This window comes from Ailuropoda melanoleuca, chromosome 11 (assembly GCF_002007445.2).
Source record: "Ailuropoda melanoleuca isolate Jingjing chromosome 11, ASM200744v2, whole genome shotgun sequence".
Taxonomy (NCBI): Eukaryota; Metazoa; Chordata; class Mammalia; order Carnivora; family Ursidae; genus Ailuropoda; species Ailuropoda melanoleuca.
The window spans coordinates 35,183,270-35,206,370 of NC_048228.1; the positions used below are offsets into that span (position 1 = coordinate 35,183,270).

Genomic DNA, 23,101 nt, shown 5'->3' on the forward strand with positions numbered 1-23,101 from the left:
CCAGTCAGAGAGGCTGGTATCAAAATGTCAAGAAATAACAAATACTGGTGAGGATATGGAGAAAAGGGAATTCTTGTACACTGTTGGTGAGAACGTAAATTAGTGCAGCCACCTTGGAAAACAGTGTGGAGGATCTTCAAAAAATTAAAATAGAAATACCCTACAACCCAGCAATTCCACTTTTGGATATTTAACCAGAGAAACCAAAACCATTAATTCAAAAAGATACACGTATCCCTATATTTATTATAGCATTATTTAAAATAACCACGATGTGGAAGCAACCTAAGTGTCCATTGACAGATGAATGGATAAGGAAGATGGGGCATATATACATAATGGAATACTACTCAGCCATAAAAAAGAATTAAATCTTGTCATTTGTGACAACATGGATGGACCTAGAGGATATTAATCAAAGTGAAGTAAGTCAGACAGAGAGAGAAAAATGCCATATGTTTTCACTTATATGTGGAATCTAAAAAGCAAAACAAATAAGACAAAACAGAAACAGACTCATAAATACAAGGAATAAACTGGTGATTACCAGAGGGGAGGTGGGTGGAGGGATGGGTGGAACAGGTAAAGGGGTGGAGAGGTACAGTCTTTCAGGTATAAAATAAGTCATGTGGATGTAAAGTGTAGCGTAGGGAGTATAGTCAATAATATTGTAATAACATTGTATGGTGACAGATGGTAATTATACTTACTGTGGTAAGCATTTCATAAAGTAAATAAATGTTGAATCATTATTAATACATCTGAAACTAGTATAATATTGTATGTTAATTAAACTATATTAAAAAAAATGCATGCCTGGCCCTTCCAGGTTATTCTGGAAATTAGGGCCTTGGAAAAACAAAAACGAAGTAAAGCATAGATATTTTAACAGTTAACAATGCAAAAGGAAGAAACAACAACAGAATAGGCTGCATTCAAGGAATTCAAAAGTAATTAAATAAAAGTAGTCATTTATGGGCCAAAAATGAAAGTATTTCATATATCAAGGATTATAATTAATTCTATTCTGTGCCCCTAAGAGGAGAGGGAGGCGGAGAGAGAGAGAAAGAAAGGCAATCCCCAAGTACTTATTTGAAATACAGATTGTTAAAAGTGTATGACAAGTTCTGGAGCCATACTGTCTGGATTTGAATCTCAGCTCTAATACTCAGTAGCTTTGTGAACTGGGAAAAATTACTTTACCTCATCATGTCTCAGTTTCTGTGTCTATAAAATGAGGATAATAATAGTACTTCCCTCATAGACTGTTAAATGTAAGAACTCAAAATGCGGCACACGGTAAACATGATATAGTCTTTTATTTTTTAAGATTTTATTTATTTAATTTTGCACACGTGAGCACAATAGAGAGAGACAGCGCTTGCAGGGAGAGCACAAGTTGGGGGGGGTGGAGAGGGAGATGCAGACTCCACACCAAGCAGGGAGCCCGAGGGGGGACTTGATCCCAGTGCCGTGACATCATGACTTGAGCTGAAGGCATATGCTCAATGGACTGAGCCACCCAGGTGCCTGATACAGTCTGTTTAATATGATTCTCATATACTTTTAAAAAAAGTTGAGGGAAGACAGGGTGCATGACGAGAAAACTGGACGTGGATTTGGGACTCTTGAAATTTTTTCACTTTTATTGCTTTTTGTGATTCTAAGTAATTTACTCCTTTGGACTCATTCCCTCCTTGATAAAAAGGAAGTACTGATCATTCCATTTGTAAAAATTCTGAAAATCTGTGACTAAATTGAAATATTATTTATGAATCTGTCCCAATATCATGAATCCAACAAAATAATCATTCAGTATGAGATACATTCTTGTTTTTGTGACTAGGGGGTTCATTCCTAAAGTTTAGGGATAGAAGCCAATAGGCAAAAAGGGATTTTTTTTATTGATGAAGTATAAAATTAAACTCATAAATTAATTATTCCTTGATATCCACTAAGATTCATGAACAAAGATGAGATCATACTAAATGCTCAATAAATATTTTTATCACATTTTTAGTTTTATGAATAGTTAAGATTCTAAAATCAACACCAGAGTTTCTTTTATTAAAAGCATAATGATATCACTGAAAAATTCAGCTCTCTTCTACTCTTAAATGTTTTTAATTAACAACTTTTGACTGAATAATTTTTGTATACAAAGAACTATTACAAGACAACGGCCACATAAACATCTGATGAACACTGCTGGAGAATTCACTGCAAACGTTATTCACCACACTAGAACTCTGACCTATTTGATGAGATTGGATAAATACTTTAGCTTCTGCTGCCAAGTTATCTAGAATTTATGCACACCAAGGAAACAAAATTTCTCTATCCAAATCTATGATGATATATACTGTAGCACTTACTGGTCTTTAAAAGTCATTCCTGCGTGTGCAAGTGTAAAAGTGAGTATATCCCTAAGGCCCATTTCTGATGCCTAACCTAACGCTTGCCAAAGCTCAGGCCATCTACTCAGTGAATGCATCTGTAGTGTAACAGTTGTGCAGTAATATGCAAGTGTGTAATAAGCAAATGTACAACATTTCGTATGATTGCTCTGGAGTGTCATTAAAGTATATAGGCATATAAGATACTGGGCACATGGTGGATGATCCATGTAGCTACTAATCAGCATATAATGTTTATTTTATATATTAATATTTATTACATATTTAAGTACTTTAATGTCTTGTACGTTGTGGTATAGATATATAGTAACCTAAGAAATAATTAGTGTTTACTAGATAAAAATCACACTGGGGGTGCCTGGGTGGCTCAGTCGGTTAGGCATCCAACTCTTCATTTTGGCTCAGGTCATGGTCTCAGGGTTGTGAGATCGAGCCCTTCATCAGGCTCTGTGCTCAGCATAGAGTCTGCTTGAGATTCTCTCTCTCCCTCTGCCCCTCCCCTTGTTCCCACTCTCTCTTTCTCTCTAAATAAGTAAGTAAATAAATAAATAAAATCTTCAATTAAAAAAAATACCCTGAATACTTTCATTGAAAGTAATTACAGTAGCAATCAGTGATCCAGTGTAATCAAGGGCCTAGGATAAGCTGAGGTAATAAAGTTATTTATAATAATTTCTAAGGTGTACTAGAATGATTAAATGTTACGGTCTTTATAATTTTTCTAAATCAGTCTATAAAAAAGCAATTTCTTTTCCCTAATGGCCATAGCATAGGAAAATGAAAGCAGAACTTTTCTGAATTCAGGGAGAGAGTTTGGGTCATAGATCACTGTGGCATGTGTCTAACGAGATGAGCTGCATATGAACGATCGCCAGATCACGTGTCTTTCTTGGATCTCTCTTCTTCCAGATATCCAAGGAACCAGGATACAGATGTCATTATTCAGGAACTCCACAGAAAGGGACAATTTAAATTGTCTATATCCATAACGCAAATCAAAGGAAAAATCATGCTCAATGCTTAGTATAAGTTTTCACCAGTTTGCTGAAGTGGACTTTCTCTGTATTAAAATCCCTCTTAGGTAAACCACCACAGGGAGGATAAGAAACGGAACACTTAATGTGATTTATTAAATATTTCTTTAATCGCTATTATGTCTGTGTATTGATTTTATTGGCTTCTTCTTTTGCATGAAAGATCTAGAAATCAGGTCTGGAAACAAAAAAAATCTGTAGTGAAGAAAAACCCAATTAACCCCAACTAAGGAATAAATAATCCTTTTTTCAACGACATGGTTCATGTTCAGTATCCAGTAGGCTTTTCTGTTGGTCTTTCTCCAAAAACCCTGGCATCTCCTTCATTCCATTATGTTTTCCACCCTCATTTCTAAGTTAATGAAAACAATGGTGTGCCTCTTTGTATAGAAGTATCTCTTCTATTTGTTTTTCCTCCTCATTCCCTGTTGCCTAGTTCCAGACTCGGCCTTCCTTGTCTCATGCTTCCAGGTTTGCTCTAGTCTTTGCCAATCTTAATTCATCCTTCACCTCAAACCTAGATTAACCCCCCCTTAAATACTGTCTTCTTCATTTTACTCCGGGGCTCCAGAATGGACAATAGGTTCTCACAGCTGCCTGTGGCCTACAATATGACTCCCACACTTCAAATTTCCTTTCTAATTAACTTGCTGCCCTTGCTGCTCTTCAACATATCCTGCTCCCTCCTACTTCTTTCCTGTTGTCTTCATTGTTTCTCCAAGAATTATCTCTTTTTTTCCTTTCAGCCTAACAATTCTCGACTAATCCTTCAGGTCAGATTCAGGGCTCACCTTCTCTGGAGAGCTTTCTTTCATGTTTCCCTTGATGAACTCTTTATTCCATACAGTATTCAATTCTTTCACTATCTCAACTACACAACTCAATGCAATGTAAACAAGCAATACTGATATTGCGTATATGTCAGTGTCAGTACACATTTATAGAAATGTCTTTGTGTATTGTTTATTGTTTCACATGCGTGGGCCACATATCTCCAACTAGACTTCAAGTGTCTTCCAGGTAAATTTTCTATGGCATAACTGATTTTCCAATTTGTTCCCTTTAGAATCTACTCATCAGTAAGTGTGTTTTTATTGATTATTCATTATTTATACCTTAATATTTTACTTCCCAATTTATGCTTATTTCATTTTTGTCATTTTAAGATTTTTTTAGAGCCCTAAGGGACCCCTGGTAGATTATATTATTGTTCATAGTTATTTACTCCCTTGCCTTTATGTGAAGTACAGTTCCTTACTCCATCGATTGGGGCTTGACCATGAGACTCTTTCGTGAGTGGTTTGTGGGCAGATGTGACATAGGCCACATCCATGCAAGAAGTGCAGGTAACACTGCAGGTTTCTGGCAGCCCCTTCTGCGGCTTCTCATTGTCATGACAACAGCTTGTCTCAGCTATGGCAGCTTTTCCAGCCTGGCCCTGGAATGAGACGCGGCCCAGGAAGACCCGCCGGTGACCTGCAGCTTGCTGCACAACTTCGCCAAATCACAGTCCTACGTTTCACGAACGTGAAAAAGTCACTGACGCTTGGAAGTTGTTTGCTACACAGAAAGGCAGACTAACAGAAGACCTTGGGGTTAATCTAACTTTCGCTTTTGTAGGTAAGGAGAGAGGCTTAGATTTTTTTTGTTAGCTAATGGAAGAGTTTTAACATAAATTCTGGGCTACTGACATAGCTTTTTCTTTGTTTTTGTTTTTGTGTAACGCAAAATACCTGGCTTTTGCTATTCTAAAATTTGGAGGAATGCAACTCAAATAGTTTGAAATTTGGGGCCTTAGTATTACCTGGTACTACCCTCTTGGTCTGGCACTGCTTTTAGAAAATAGATAGAAAAAATATCTAGAAAATAAACAAAATACACTATCAGTGTCAAATGAAATATACTCCTACTGAAAGATACTGCTCTCCCTTAGGCCCACGCTTGTTTGGTAGTAGAGTGAAGTGAAGTGATCTTTCGGAGTGCCTTGCAGGCCCAAGTCTTTCATATACATTGTTCATCTAAAGTATACATTTCAAAACCTTTTTTCTTAAAAAACTTACATAAGAAAATTCTAACTTGAGGATGGGTATAATTTCTTAATAACCCATCCCCTTAATTCCGTGACAAAGTCTCATGTACTTTGACTCCACATGAGGGACTCTAAAATTCTCATCCTTTTTCTGTGCAAAAATTCAGATGGAAATATCCCTATCATTATGTGCCTCAGTTCATCCGAACTTTGACTTGGTCCTGAAGTTTATTTTATGCTTTGATGTTCTTGAAATGAACTAATTTTGCTAACTCTATGATATTTAAAATTCAGAGAGTAAACTGCCAGTTAAGTTCTAAACAAGTTATTAACATGCTACTTCCTTTTGTATATCAATTTTTAAAGAGTAAAACCAGTTCTATGCAGCAATATTTTTCCCTTTTTATGGAAAAATAGTATTTCAGTACGCGCTTTAGGGAAAGGATGTCTTATTAAATAACATTTATAACTACCTTTTATTGTTGTTGTTTACTATCCTGTTCCAAACAAAGAAAACAAGTGTAATAAAACTGCATGAGTAACCAAGTGCATTTTCTTTTTCTATTTTTTGTCTCTTCTCATTTGGACCACACACAAATCTTACCTTTGTGAAAAAACATCCCTGTAAGGACTGCCATGTTGCAGTGCGATTCCATATCCCCGATCAGCAACCGTATTCCCGATGGTGTAAAATGAACAATCTGGGTCATTGATAGCCACATATTCCAATACGGCTGCATCCCACACAAAGGCATAATTTCCATATTTTACCTGTGAAAATATGGAGAACAAAAGAGGAAAATAGGATTTAAGTTTGGAATTTTAAATAATGCAGATAGGCTAAAGCATATTACAATTCTGTATATTTAATTGGGTAAAACATCCTAGGACCTATCTTTTTAAATACCTATTCTGGATGAGAAGATGGCTTTTGGTTAATTTACAGCTCTGTTTTCCTGGAAATGTGATAAAGTTAGAATGTTAACTATGTTTCCAGGCAGCATAGCTTATAGTAAAATGACCCTCGAGTAGTAAATGTCACCTGGACTGGGAGAACAATAAATGCATGGAAAGAAACTATGTCTTTGAGCTTTTCTGAGTGCAGTCATTCCTGTAATTGGACCTCTCTCTTTGGGGACCTGGAAGTTACACTTTTGAACTTGTTGCAAGAGATACTGGCTCCTTTAGGCTTCTAAGCCGGGCAGGCTTTTGTACCCACCCAGTATAGGTATGATCTCCTTGCATGTGACCTATGTTCCAAATGAGTCCAAGTCCAAGTCCAAGTCACACTGAAGAAAACTAATCAACACTACCCTGCTGGTAGATATATTTCCTAACTTATGCTATTCCAAGGTAATCTGTTGCCAAGTGTGGTCTATAGCAATTTTGCAGCTGGACTTTGATGAAACCCCTTTGGTGGGCATTGCAATGAGGAACAAATAATTATACAATCTTCTCTATCATTATTTAGGGAACATAACTTTATTCTGAGTTGTTTACCTTTTAGTGATTATCTTTTTTTAAAAGTGTGACTTTCCCCCCTAAATTACAAATGTATCAAAAATAAAAAGCAATCTTAATAAAATAAATTTAAAAATATTATATAGGGGTGCCTAGGTGGCTCAGTTGGTTGAGTGCCCGATTCTTGATTTCAGCTCAGGTGGTGATCTCACGGGTCAGGAGCTCAGGGCTGCATGGTGCTCCCCTCTCAGCGGGAAGTCTGCTCAGGGATTCTCTCCCTCTGTGCCCCCCTCACTCCCATGCACATGTTCTTTTTTTCTCTCTCTCAAGTAAATAAATAAATAAATAAATCTTTAAAAAATATTATCTATAAATATAGAATTTAATGAATTCATAAAAAACAGAATAAATCTAATGAATCATCGAACTTTACATCAAAAACCAGGGATGTACTATATGGTGACTAACATAAGATAATTAAAAAAATTATCATAAAAAAGAATAATTAAATCAAATATTCAGTGAGCTAGCTACTTTATTTATTTACTTATTTGAGGGGAAAGTAATTTCCTGGTAAATCTAATGAGAGGAAAGAGAAAAATTCCTTTTCAGAGAGTTCATTGTTTGTGTATAGAAATGCCACTGATTTTTGTATGCTGATTTTGTGTTCTGCAACTTTTCTGAATTCATTTATTAGTTCTAACAGGTTTTTTTTATTTTTTAATTTTTTTTTATTCGACAGAGATAGAGACAGGCAGCGAGAGAGGGAACACAAGCAGGGGGAGTGGGAGAGGAAGAAGCAGGCTTCTAGCGGAGAAGCCTGATGTGGGGCTCGATCCCATAATGCCGGGATCACGACCTGAGCCGAAGGCAGACGCTTAACTGCTGTGCCACCCAGGCACCCCAAAAGCATGCTTTTTTTTTTTTTTTTGTGAGAGAGAGAGGAGGGCAGGGAGGAGTAGAAGAAGAGAGAGAGAGAGAATCTTAAGCAGACTCCATGCCAAGTGTGGAGCCCAACGTGGGGCTTGATTTCAAGACCCTGAGATCATGACCTGAGCTGACATCAAGTCAGACGCTTAACTGACTGAGCCACCTAGATGTGCCTCTTGAAAGCATTCTTATTCAGTTTTAGATTCTGCAGGGATTCACAACTAGGATCCCAAATTTCTCACATAGGTATTTTGTTCATGGGTGGCTGCCGAATCGTCGTTTCTATGAGAGGACCTCCTATTCCTTCATATTGCTGATACTACTTCCTCTAACTATCTGTATTTATTTTAAAAATTTTATCAACATGTATACCTCATGTATACATGGGAGAACCCTGGGGAAAATGAGTAACTCAAATAGGTGGCTTTAGAATTCAGGATTAAAAGCCATCTTACTTGGAAAGGAAAGGGCCGGGGGCAGGGAAGTAGGCTTCCTAGGGGAGAGGAAATCATGTTTATGAAAGATGAATGGCCTTCGGTGGAATACATGGGAGGTGTGATATTTTGCAACCAAGTTTGTCTGGACGTGGTGCTCACTTCTCATCTCTTCTCCTGTGATCAGAGTCATTCTGTGTTGATGAAACTCCGAGGGAGGGGATTTATGACACTCGAGTTCCTTTTAGAGGATTTACGTTTAGAGGATTTTACGGAAATAAGGGTTGTTTAGAGAAAGCCTCTCCCTGCATTTGCAGTTTTTCAAGCGCTTACAGCTCAAAGTCATCAACATACCAAAGCAGCATATTTTGGGGTGGTATACTCAGTGACCCTGAATCACCAACTTCCATATAGCAGTGACCCTGAAGCCTCCTCTAAAAACCTACTTTGATTTTTGCTATTCTCTTCTTTCAAACAGCCATTCTGGCCTCCTGGATCCCCTTGGACTTCTTTAAATCCCTCAAGAGACCTCCCCAGTTGGGGACATATTGCTTTGCTGTTAGAAAAATGTTCTAGCATTGCTGTTACTGCTTTGTGAACCGTAAAGCTCTATTTAAAATATTAACATCATCATTGCCATTATATACATGTTTCTAATAATTCTAATCTTACAAAGCATTATGAATTCATTTTTAAAAGGGGGACCATTAAAAGAGCATGATTATAGCCTGTAGCAATACCAATGAAATGTTGCGTAGTAATCCAAACTATTTTAGCTTTTAAATATATCCCTGTTTTGGTTTTTTTTCAACTACTGAAACATACAGTCATTGTCCTTTGGTTTTTAACTATTAGGTTAAAGCTATCTAGAAAATACTCAACAAAACCTAAAGTCATTTTCCAACAGAATAACAATTGAAGGTTTAAAATTTTCATCCATCTGACTAGGTGATGGATATTACTTAAAAATTTCAACTAGTCTTTGCTGTTGAAGTCATGTTTGGAGAAGCAGCTACATCGAGGGCCATTGGCTTATTAACAATGGATTCCATGCCAACTGAGTGCTTCATAGCAGGTTAAATGAGGGTGAAAGTACATCCGGAAGCTTTATGTCATCATATTCCAGTCCCATTTATGAGAAAGGGAAAAGAATCCAAAAATGGCATCTACCTCCAATATTATCAATCTCTGGTTACTAAAATAGAGATACCAGAATGCTGTGGTGATTGATGGATGATGGTAGCTGCTAATGCTTAACACCTGTGTCCTTATTATAGAGCTGAGATGTCAGGAGCCTTGATGGATTTCTCATTGCTGAGATAATACGAGGCTTTGTTTCATTTCCACAATATTATTACAGGAATCTTTCTTTGAATTCTGTTTTACTCACAATCATTATGCATTAATTTGAAGATCCTAAAGGGATTTGTAAGGAATATAAAGGTAAGGCTTGGGCTCCTGCCCTCAAGCTGCTTACAGCTCAGTAGTGGAGATAAGTAACTACTTTCTGTAACATAAAGCACATTGTAGTACGTACCATATAAAAAGCTTAAAATGTTATAGTGGTTTAAAGAAAGGACAACTTAATTTTCATTGGGGAATCAGGACAGCCCGCTTAAATATTCTGGTAACTGAAATAGTTATACAAGAAAACCCCAAATATTTACATTCCTTATCTTTAGTGCCTGATTAAACATAGATACTCTTTGGAAACCATTTTTTTTGGTTCATGAACTCTTTTAACCTTCTCGTTTTCTGCAATTTTCCATCAGTCAGGTGAAGAACTATAAAAATTCCATGTTATTTTCTCAAATATTTGCATTTCTTGCCAAGTAAGTGAAGGATGGGAAATGTATTTTCAAAACCTGCACCTGTGCTCCTCACCATGCTATGGGTTATGGCTTATTTCCTTTCCTCTGTAGAATCCTCTCGTCCTGATTACCCCTGTTCTGACACCTCTATCATGACCTAATGCTAAAATCACTTTTGTTTTCAATTCATTAGGCAGCCATCTCCTGCAAAAATTGCAGAAGCCTACACCACCAACAAATAGACTTTCACTGCCTGTTATCCCAAGGACTTTGGTTTTAACTGGGAGGTCATATTCTTTCTCACACAAATCTTTAATTTAGCAAATTCCTTAAAAGCTCACTTTAAAATCTATAGCTGTAGAGATACACCGAAGATGATGATTCTTTTTTACTAAAAAAAAAAAAAATCAGTGGAACAATTATGGAAAGATGACATTTAAGCTGAAGGGTAAGATGAGATATCCCTTCACTGAAGAAAAAATATCCTCCCTCTGTTTTCCATTTCTTCCTCACGGTAATAACTAACATTTATAAAGCATTTTTTTCCATTCCTAAAAAAATGCCCTTTACACATAAGTTAATTTATTCTTTCTTTATTTTTTTTTAAAGATTTTATTTATTTATTTGACAGAGATAGAGACAGCCAGCGAGAGAGGGAACACAAGCAAGGGGGAGTGGGAGAGGAAGAAGCAGGCTCATAGAGGAAGAGCCTGATGTGGGTCGATCCCATAACGCCAGGATCACGCCCTGAGCCGAAGGCAGACGCTTAACCGCTGTGCCACCCAGGCGCCCCAGTTAATTTATTCTTTATAACACTGTGAGGTAGCTGATATTATGATGCCTAACTCACAGATGTGGTAATAGAACTTGTTCTAAGTCATACCAATGACTAGTGGTAGATTTGAAACTGGAGCTCAAGGTCATCTTCTAGGTTTTTCTCACTACATTGAAGATCAATTTCTGGGAGATACTTGTGATAGGAATATAAAAATGTGTGAGATATGGTAGACTTTGCCTTCAAGACATACCCTATCTAGTTTGAAAAATAATATTTATATAAATAAAAACAATGGAATGTAGTACAAGGCAAGAGCCAAAAAAAGAATGCAACTGTTTAAATGCTATGTGATAACACTATTAAAATAAATAAAAGCTAAGCTTTTAAAGAACAGTTTGCTTACTACTCAGCCATAAAAAAGAATGAAATCTTGCCATTTGCAACGACATGGATGGAGCTAGGGAGTATAACGCTAAGCGAAATAAGTCAACCAGAGAAAGACAAATGCCATAAGATTTCACTCTTACGTGGAATTTAAGAAACAAAACAGATGAACATAAGGGGGAGAAAAGAGAGGCAAATCATAAAGCGGACTCTTAACTATAGAGAACAAACTGAGGGTTGCTGGAGGGGAGGTAGGTGGAGGGATGGGTTAAATGGGGTGATGGGTATTAAGGAGTGCATTTGTTGTGATAAGCACTGGGTGTTGTATGTTTGCAATGAATCACTAAATCCTGTGCATGAAACTAATATTACAGTGTATGTTAACTAACCGAAATTTAAATAAAAACTTGAAAGAAAAAAAAAATTTCTTTCAACTAAAAACAAATCATCGGGATGAATGAATATCTGGTTTCTATGGTTTTGGACCCCTGAAGCCTACTGATTTTATGACCATTGCTACCTAAGTGTTTTAGGTTTTCAGGATTAAAACCAAAGCAAAGCTTTTTAAAATTAAAATAAAGACTGCAGTATGGAAAATTATTATTTTTGCTCACAAAATAAAAACCAAAAGGCCTGAGAATAATGTGGGAGAAATAAATTCTAACTTTGCACACCAACCTGCTAAGTTCTTTAAAATTTAAAGTAATGGTCAGTAGGGGATAAAGTGATTATGAATTACAGACACAAAAGAGTTATGATTAACCCAGAATCGATCTATAGTGGTCCTTATAATTCATTGCCCACATAAGTCCTTAAGATGGGGTGGCTTTAATATTTATGGCATATGATTCTAGGTGGTGGCCTCTCCCACTTTGAACAAATTAATAATTTAGCATCATTCATCAATTCTTCTGAATTTATCCAGCAAAATAAATCATGTTCAACTCCATACTTTAGTGCTTAAGACTGACTTTTAAAATATATATGGCTTTGTTTACTGCTGCCTTAATTGTTGGCCTACCATATTTTACCTGCTATTATTTTGAAATTTGAATTTGTGCTCCAAGACAGTGATCACAGGACACAAATTTTCACAAGGAAGGTATGAATGTTTTTAAAATAAATATCAGCTATTTATAAAATATCTTTTTTTAACCTAGAAAAGAAGCAGTATGTCTACCTCTAAATTTTATCTTTGCCTCTCTTTCTTGATGCTATTGGAATACTAATTTTTTAAAGTTTATTAAAGCATTCTGGGAATGTGAAAAACTGAACACAGCTACCTTACCCTCCATTGACAACTTTCTCTTGAAACAAATGGCTAGTAGGCTCTAGAAGACAGAAGGCTAGCAAGGCCTGGAGTTCTGGATAATTCTGTGTGGGAAAAAAAAATGGTAAATCTCTCCTTTAGGGAGGGTGAATGTCTGAAAAAAACAGTCGAACCTCCAGGAAAGCCAATGAAGAAACTAAATCTGGGGGAATGCTTGTTTCACAATTTGGATCTCAAATCTTCCTGCCCTTCTTCCTTAGATATTTGTCCCCATGGTTAGGTCTGTTCTGTTGCTTTTAAATGGCCAGGAAGGAATTGAATAGGTGGGCACGGATCTCCCCTCATGGAGTCTGGGACAGACTAGGAGACTGGGAGAGCCCAAGCTTCTTCCAGGTTCCCCAGGAGGGAGATATGTGAATCACTTTTTTCTATACTACTGGCCCACAAGGAGAGAGAACCGTTCAACTTCTGACAATCAGACTTGAGTTCCCATGAACTGACAAAGAAAAATGACAATCCACATAGTAAGTGCCACACTTAGGGAAAGATGAATCAGAACAAGTAGAACATATTTTTGGAAAACAGCATTGTCGTACTGGTAAGATTCTAATTAAAAAAATAAATAAACAGAATAGTTAAGCAGATTCAATTGTGAATCTAAAAAGATCTATGTGACTACAAATTGACAAACATGCCTCAATTTCTCAACCAAAAAATTGAACAGATACATTGAAAGAGAAAATGCTCATGTGTCCTATAGGCTCAAATGGAAAGATTAGGATGACAGCTATCCCAGCTGGGCTGGGAGGCCCCACTTGTAGCCCTGGGAGCTCTACATCAAGGGGAACTTCCTGGGAGGAAAAAGTCCAGGTGTTTGGCAATGGATACAGAAGGTTGGTGGTGGTGGTGGTGGGGGTACAAAATCTATACCACAGCTTGAAAGATAGGGGCTGAGAGTGACAATTTTTGTAGTAGGTGGATATGACATGGCTTATCTGCCTTCTGCAGTTGCCGTCAATATTTCTCCCCCTGACCTCGAATGTTGGCAACTGTGACTTGCTGTTCACCATAATCAATCATCCATTGTTGTATCAATGCAAGTGCTGAGATGTAAGTGTGCAACTGAAGTGCACTGTAATCATGATTGTTAACAGCTCTTTGCCTGTGGATTGATTGTTGTTCTTGGCATCAAGATGATGCTAATTTAATTTTTAACATTGTGAATACTGAGATCATTTTTTCTAAGAGTTCAGATGATGAAAATTAGAATGGTTATAATACTAATAGCAGCATGATCCAAACATCTATGAAAAGGAAAGCTAAATGACTGTGTTTTATATTACAGAGGGAAGAAAACAAATAACTGGATTAGTGAGGCAAATAACCCAACAGCAAACTGCATAATATGCAGAAAAGAATTTGGAATTGAGTATGATGGAAAAGGAAACGAGAAAGCATATAACAGAGAATGAATCTTACAAGTTGGGGCTGAGACAGGTAATACTTCTAAATTGATCAAAAGTTTTTGTGTCTCCCAAAAGGCACCAATGCTCAGTTGAAGGTAGCAGCGGCTAGATTAGTTTGGGCATACCACAAGGAACAAACACATTATCATACTGTTCCCCTCGTAGCTCTCTGAAATGGAGTAGAGGTAGATTTCCTGATTCTCAGGTTTCTTTTTTTCTTTTTCTTTTTTTAATTAATTAATTAATTAATTAATTATTATGTTCAATTAGCCAGCATATAGTACGCCTTTAGTTTTTGATGTAGTGTTCAACAATTCATTAGTTGCGTATAACACCCAATGTTCATCACCACATGTGTCCTCCTTAATACCCATCACCTGGTTACCCTGTCCCCCCACCCCTCCCTTCTGTAACCCTCAGTTTGGTTCCTGGAGTCCAGAGTCTCTCATGGTTTTTCTCCCTCCCCGATTTCTTCCCATTCAGTTTTCTTTCCCTTCCCCCGTGGTCCTCCCTGCTATACCTCATGTTCCACCTATGAGTGAAAGCATATGATAATTGCCTTTCTCTGCTTGACGTATTTCACTTAGCATAATCCCCTCCAGTTCCATCCACGTTGATGGATGTGCCCTCCTTAATGACTGTTAAGCATTTGGCGCTTATGCAAATGGGGGTATTCATGCTTTCTGATGGCTGAGTAATATTCCATTGTATATATGAACCACATCTTCTTTATCCATTGGTCTGTTGAAGGGCATCTCAGTTCCTTTCACAGTTTGGCTATTGTGGACATTGCTGCTATGAACGTTGGGGTACACGTGCTCCTGCTCTTCACTACGTCTGTTTCTTTGGGGTAAATACCTAGTAGTGCGATTTCTGGGTCGTAGGGTAATTCTATTTTTAACATCTTAAGGAACCTCCATACTGTTTTCCAGAGTGGCTGTACCAGCTTGCATTCCACCAACAGTGTAAGTGGGTTCCCCTTCCCCCACATCCTCGACAACATTTGTTGTTTCCTGACTTGTTAATTTTTGCCATTCTATCTAGTATAAGGTGGTTTTGATTGTGGTTTTGTTTCTGAGGTTTCAAATAAAACGTGCTGTGGTAAACAAAAGGAGGAAATTTTGTTAACGGGTCAGTTGATCCTTTACGGTGTTGAGCTGATTATTTCAGAATTTATCTGAATGATCATGTTTTTTACAGTAAAATTAGGTGTCCCATAATGGCAATGACAAAAAATGATCACTCTAGGTCTTAGATATTTTGATTTAAAAAGGATAATGATATGAGAGACCCTTAACTATGGGACAGAAACCGAGGGTTGCTGGAGGGGTGATGGTGTGGGGGGTAACTGGGTGACTAGCACTGAATAGGGGATGCAAAAGAAAAATTGATAAAGCATCTGAAGAAGAAATTCTAAATAGAACAAATAGACATGTCCAACAAGCATATGCAAAATACCCAAACTCCTTAGTGATTAGGAGAATACAAAATAAAATAACAGTACTTTATATCTATTGGTCTGACAACATTTAACATATATTGCTGGTGGAGATGAATTGAAAAGTGTATTCTTTCACATTACTAGTGGAAGGGAGAAAATAATGGTCTTTTTCAAAAGTAACATCAGTTCAAATAAAAAAATATATATGTAGATGACTTTGGCCCAGGAATTCCATTCCCAGGAATATACCCAAGAGAAATAAAAATTTTAGATTAATGTACAAGGATTCTTGTTTATGTATAAGGATCATTGTTTATTGTGGCACCAAATTAAAAATAGTGGTAATGTTCATTAATCATAGAATGATGATGTGTTCCTGCCGTGAAACATTATGGAAACATTAAGAGGATCTATTAGAGCAATACAAGGTATCAGGGAAGGATTTCTTTTTCTAAAGTAATTATTTATTTATTTATTTAGAGAACTAGTTACTCGGCCTCTCTGCTTCAGTCTGAGCATGTAAATCGAAAATTAATAAGAATTCCTGCTCCTAAGTTGAGTATTCAGTGAACTAATAACATACAAAATGCTTAGAAAAGGGTGGGGCATGTGGTAAGTTGTATACAGAGAGCAAGAGAGAGCAGGGGGAGGGGCAGAGGAAGAAGGAGAGAGAGAATCTCAAGCAGACTCTGCTCTGAGTACACGGCCCCACACGGGGTTCAGTTTTACAACCCTGAGATCATGACCTGAGCCCAAATCAAGAGTCTGTTGCCCAACTGACTGAGCCACCCAGGCACCCATCATGGAAGGATTTCTATGATGCACTTGCAGAACGAAAATATGCAAAAATTACTTATAATGTAATGTACTTATAATGTAATCTCATTTTTAACATCATGTAATGTACTTATAATGTAATCTCATTTTTAACATCAACAATGACCCTCAAATTCTATAACTATGTGGGACTATATATATATATATAAAATTGTATTTTTAAAGGTGTTTAGAGAAAAATATGGAAGAATACAATATATCTTGCTGGTTATCTGTCGAGGATAGAAAAATATGAGTGAAGGTAGAGGAGGAGAGAAGAATGGGAGAAAGCCAAGCTGAAAAGTAAAAGGAAACCTAATGCTCTAAAAACAGCATGTGTAGTTACATGTACACTTCTATGAAAATTACATACATGTGTAAATATGTAATTAAAGGAGTTTTTTTTAAAGTCAGATTTATTCATATCTAATTTACATACAGTCAAATTTACCATTTTTAGCTATCCAATAAAAAATATTGAGTAAATAACCTGAATATTTTTGTTTTATGTTTAGAATTTTTAAATGGCATTATTAACATATATAGTAAAATAATAGCTTTTGGAAACCTATGATGATTTATAAATTTATAAGTACTAGGGTATTCATAATTACATATTCCAGTTGCTCTGCTTTAATAACTGATTTGTTTCTATTTGTGCTGGGGGAGCCATTGACATACACTTAACTTTAAACAATACATTGATAAAAGATCAGAACTGTATGTTAATACAAGATGATAATGGCATAGGTTTGGAAGAAATCCAACATGCATTTGCTAGATGCTAGGTCTTGCCAACTATCTGTCTACACTTTCCTTCCCAAACCACACTTTCAATTGGTATGTGTGTACGTATTTTGAAAGTATATCAGGTAGACAGTTTACTTTTGAGACTATATTGTAAAACAAAATAAACCCTAAAATGTGCATCCCAACTTTCATAAGAAGTCAACTTTATCTCCAATTGGGTTCACTTTTTGTGCTTTAGTTCTTATATCTGATGCTTATAGTTTCTTAAACGGCTTATATGCTTTCTTGCCCTTGGTTCTTTGATACTCATTTTCTTTTGCTAGGAATGCTTTCCTATCCACTCTTTTCTTTCAGTCTTACTGTCCTAACTGCTTTAACTGGTACTAATCCTTTCAGAATTGGGATTGATTTCAATGCCATTTATTCCTGGAAGTTCTCCTTGACCTCCAGGCTTAGGTTAGTGTCTCTCCTATATGATCTCATTACATCTTGTATGTACTCCTATAGCAGCACTTTAGTGCACTGGGTTACACTTGCCTCTTCGTTTTGCTCAAGCCTATGAAACTGGAAACTTCCGGCAGGCTGGGACTGCGTCCTCATCCAAGTCCCATTGCCTCTCCTATGCCTAGCCTAGGGTTCATATCACCAGGAGCAGGCACCTGATACATACTTCTAATTTACGTAGAATTGCTTCACTTCCTTTCCTTTGGTCACTAAAACCATCATACTTTGAACTTCCTATTCATTCAACAATTACTATATTCCAATTCCAATTCTCCAACATTGATGAGAAGGACCAAATAAGGACAGAAAGTGTCACAGTTCAAAATTTCTGCCATACACAAACAGATCATAGTGTTCTGTCAGGATAAAGGTACATAAGTAAGATAACATTATTACATTACACCATCTTCTTTGAAGTGTATAACTCCAGACTCATCAAGTATAGGTATGATTCAGATATCACTGTTCAATAGAATGTTTTGAGATATTGGCTGTGTTCTACGTCTCTATGATTCCCAATTACATCAAAAGTACCTAGAAGGCAGAGAATTTTTTTCTAGACTCACTGTACAGACAATACTTAACTGAATTAGTTGCTTCAAGCAGGAACATTTATATGAGAGTTAAGGAAAAAATCCAGCACTTGACTATTGCTTAATACTAAAAAGCCTTGTGTAATGTCACAATACTCCTTAAAAACAAAATGGGAAGATTTTCTTATAAAATGAAGTGGAAAATGAATAAACTAACTCTTAGATTAAGACTTGGTGTTGGTGATATCACTCACTGCTCATGGCAGATTTTAAATTACTAAATTCAGCATTTTCACATTATTACTATGTCATGTTGTGGAAACATGATGACATTTCAGGATGATGGTAGTTCACAGTCTATTACACATTACAGAAGAGCATTAAAAAGGAATTTATATTGTGATCACTTGTCACAATTCAGTATCACACCAACTTCTTGGGCCAGCAGTGAGAAAATAAAGCTGTAATATAACAGGCCTGTTCATAATTATTTGGTTACCTAAAAAAGAATAGAGGTTTTGTGTGTGTGTGTGTGTGTTTCCAGAGAGGCTGGAGAGTTAGTTTTTCATCAATTTGGATAAAATTTTATAAAGTGGCTTGATGAAAAAAAATTATCATCATAAAGATTTACAGACAGGTAAATAAAGGAAGAGCACAAATTTTGGTTAGAAATGAAACAGAATCCCAGTCAGCATTTTATAAGAAATACTTTGGAAGTTTCACAGAAGCCTCAAAAATACAGCCAAAGCTCATATTTTGGTTGGTTTAATCTTGTACAGATTCAATTACTATTCTTTCTTGTAGATGAACTTTTGGAAACCACCAGCATGTAAAAACAATTCAGCACTGGGGATTGGTGTTACAGGGATGCCTTAGCTAAAAATGACCTGCAGTTTTTGGAGCAGATCCCGATTTATGAAAAGGGTAAAGAATGAGGAAAGGAAACAAGCCTAAGGAACAGGAATGAGGAAAAAGGCTTGAAAATGGGACATATTCCAGGATACTCACATTTCTATGGTATGATAGTATGATGATAGGACGATGCGTGTGGGGTGCTGAGTCAGGAACTCCTAGAGTACGTATATACTCTGTAATTCTTATAATCTGGCTAGGGTAGATTTAATCCAAATCATTTAATCTAGTGCAAACCTGAATCATGCTATGATTAACCCAAATCCAATCCAAATACCATGACACAACCACCTGTAACATTTTTATTGACATAAAATTTACATATCATGAAAATTACAAATCTTAAATGGCTAATTCAGTAAGTTTTGATTAAAAGTACACTTGTGAATCCACCACCCCAATTAAGATACAAAACATTTCCATCAGGCTAGAAATTTTCCTTGCCCTCTTTAAATGAAAAAATTTTGAAGATTTATTTATTTATTTTAGAGAGAGAGAGAGAACTCACGCAAATGGGGGGAGGGGCAGGGAGAGAAGGAGAGAAAGAAAGAATCCTCAAGCAGACTCCCTGCTGAGTGTGGAGACTGACATGGGCTCCATCCCAGGACCCTGAGATCATGACCTGAGCTGAAATCAAGAGCCAGCCCGTGAATCCACTGAGTCTCCCGGATACCCCTTCCTTGCCCTCTTCCAGTCAAACTACCACAGTTTGGATTTCTATCATCATAATAGACAAGCTTTGCCAGCTCTTGAATTCATACAAACAAAACCAAATAGTTGTACTCCTCTGTCTCTGGCTTCTTTTCAATAATACAATGCTTTTGAGATACATCCATATTGGTTTGTGATTAATAGTTGTTTCTTTGATTATTTCTTGTAATATTGTGGCCTGAATAGATCATCATTTGTTTTCCTATTCCCCTGTTGTTGGATAGTTGGACTGCTCCCTGCTTGGAGCTATTACAAAGAAAGCTGATGTAAACATACTTTTAAGTCTTTTATGGATGACAATTTTCATCTCTCTTGGGTAAATACCTAGGATTGGAACTGCTGGGTGATGGGCTAGGTATATGTTTAGTTTAGTAAGAACCTGCCAAGTAGATTTGCAAAGTGGTCTCTACACAATTTACACCCCGATATCTGCAAGTTCATTTGCTCTGCATTCTTGCCAGTATTTGATGGTATTCATCTTTTTCATTGTAGCCATCCTAGTGGATGTGAAATGTAAATCACGGCGGCTTTCATTTACATTTTCCTGAAGACTAACAGAGTTAACTAAGCATATTTTCATGTGTTTATTGGAAATGTGTATATCTTCTTTTGTGACATGACTATTCCAGTCTTTTGCTAATGTTTATTGTGTTGTCTTTTTACTATTGATTTTAGGAGGTTTTCATAGATTGAGATACAAGGTCAGATATATCTGTATGGTTTGCCTTTTTCTTCTCTCAATATTGTCTTTGACAAGCAGAAATATTTTTTATTTTGATTTCGTCAAGATAAAATCCAACATAACAACCTCGTTCTTTGTTTAAGGAAATTGTATTTTATCCTGAGACATAGTTTTAATCTGCAAGGTTTCTCTGGGATTTTAGTGGAACATCAGACGCCCTTACCCAGCCCTTCTAATTCGGTTGGGTGTAAGCTCCAAGCTTTGTCTACTCTGTGGTGTATGGCAACTATTTTTTGGCCTTCTAGCTGTAGCTTTCTACTCTTCTCCTTGGTTTCTCCCCTGTGCATACACAGTTCAGGGTCAGCCAAGTATTTGAGGGCAGTTTGTTTTGTATGTAGATTTTGTGGTCTTCCTTCTGTGGTTCTCTTCTTTCTGGGATTCCCTCTTAATATTCAGATGTTTTGGCAGCCCTGAGCTCCATTTTATGACACTGCAAGCCTATAAAACTGCAACTTTCTTTTTGAGTTTCAGCTGCCTTGGAAGTGTGCTCAGGGAGAAAGTCATATAAATGTGAATCTCTTCCTTGTTCCATCTCCTTCTTTCAAAGGTCATATCCTCAACAGTTCCTGCCTGCTTTTATGAGAGAGTTAGTCTGATACAAGATACTCAGCCAATACTGGAATTGGAGTATAACTTTCTTTTTTATGTCTATAATCACATTGTTTCCCAGCAGATCGATGGAAGCAAATGGAAGCCATGGTTTTAGGATTATTTTATCACAATCTTAAGTGATGCACTTGGAAGTGAAATTTACTTAGGAGAAAATTACATGGAGTTTCAATGATGATAAAATTAGTTTCATGAGACTTATGTAATCATCTAAAAGCTTTTTTCACTTAAAGAAATGCCTGCAATTTACTTGTAATCTATTTACCTGAAGTACACCTGAAGTGACTGGTCTAACTCTACATTTTAGGTGAAACACTTTTAACTCTGCTTATGAGAACAAGTGCCCATTAGTGACAGAACTTTAAAATTTTTTCTTTTCCAGATCTGTTTCCATTGAGTTCTCTTGTGGAATAGATGCTGAACCATTAAACAGAATGATGCAGGTGATTCACATTCAATCCACCCCAATAACATTTGCTGAACACGGACTGTGTAACAACACTCTATAGGGTGGTAGATCAGAAGTGAAAAAAACAGTATCATGAACATCCTGGAATTAAATTGGGAATAAGGTTTTGTAGCAATGTTTAACCCAGTAAATGATTTTTATAGTCAAAATTATATATGTAGTCATTGAGAAATGAAAATGACCAGAAAGCATTGCAGTTATTTAGTAACAGATTAGAGTGAGTCTTATTCTATGCTTTGAGGGAATTATAAGTAAAAAAGACAAAATATATATTCATTATGAAGCTACACTTCATCCAGTTTTTGCTGCATCTCTTCTCTAAACACACACATGTGCATGCAAACACACAGGTCTGCATTATTTTGTCTGAATAAGATATAAACAAAAAACCAGGGAACTATTAAAGAAGATAAAGAAGACAGAAGATAGATTTCGTTTGTGTATAGAGGTCTATAATATTACCCTGCCTTCAAGGAGAATGCATTTTAGTAGAAAAAGCAAGAATGTTTAAAGTCCATAATAAAACACTAATATAAGCAATAATTATAATTATGCCCATACAAGAAAAAAGTGCTTAGGATTAGGTGAGATCTTCGAGAATAAGCAAGAGTAATCAGGAGAAATTTTGGTTGAAAAGAAGCAACAAAGCAGCAACTTAAAAGAGAGAAAGGCTATTATTTATTGTTTTCTCAATAAGAAACCAATTATAAACCTCTTAGAGACTGCAATTAAAGAAAAATATCCCTCTGTGCTTAGCAGAGCAAAGTACATATTAAAAAGGTTGAATTAGGGAGGAAGGATGGTAAAGAACAAGTGTATGAGGGAAAGAGAAAGTTATAGAAGGAGAGATGGGAGCCGGTAGGGATAAAATAGTTTCATAAAATTGCAGAATAATTTATGTGGAGTGAAGCTATAATAATAAGTAATATTGTTTCATATCTAAGAAAATAAAGTCTGGAGTCAGACCCCCTGGCAGGAAAAGTGAAACCTGATATCCCTCTCATTGGACTCTGGTAACTTTGATGAGCTTCAGTTTCCACAGAGTTGATGATAATCCCTAACTCAGATAGCTGTCAGGCAGGTCATACAAGAGAATGTATATAGCACGTAATAAACCACTGTCTCTTCACAGTTAACCGGGCATGCTTTTTAGTCTTTCCTATCGGTATTAATAAGGAATAGGCTTCAGTCCGTTAGTCCGGGCTAACTACTAGAAAGTTTCCAATGCAACAGTTTATATTTTGATCCAGAGATGTCTCTCTTTGAAGGGAAAGTGGCAAAGAAATATCGAAATGCAGGAGATGGAAATTTAGGTTCAAAACACAGAATATAACAAGAACTAAGTGACTAAAATATGGGTGTAAAAAATAAGTGCCTATGCAAGGACTTTCATTGAAGCAGAAAGACATATTTGGATTCAAAACTGTGGAAGAAGCAGCGGAACCTAGAAGCTAAGAAATTTGGAAGCCAAAGGAGGATAGACAATGAAGAGTGTCTTGGGATTGCTGGGTTGTGTGATAGATTTGCTAGTGACTGCTTTCATAAGGATGATGAACATTGAAGATGGCTGTGAGGGAATTACAGGAAGTTCCTTACTAGG

The 23,101-nt window shown here is 36.6% G+C and overlaps 1 protein-coding gene across 1 annotated transcript in view; it reads right to left on the reverse strand.

Annotated features, from left to right (window-relative positions):
• GRID2 (glutamate ionotropic receptor delta type subunit 2) overlaps nucleotides 1-23,101 on the reverse strand; it is a 1,429,995-nt gene that overhangs the window by 116,802 nt on the left and 1,290,092 nt on the right. Inside the window, exon 14 of the mRNA XM_034672012.1 lies at nucleotides 6,085-6,251. Within this exon, the coding sequence (XP_034527903.1) occupies nucleotides 6,085-6,251 (167 nt within the window). The remainder of the gene's footprint in view (nucleotides 1-6,084; nucleotides 6,252-23,101) is intronic.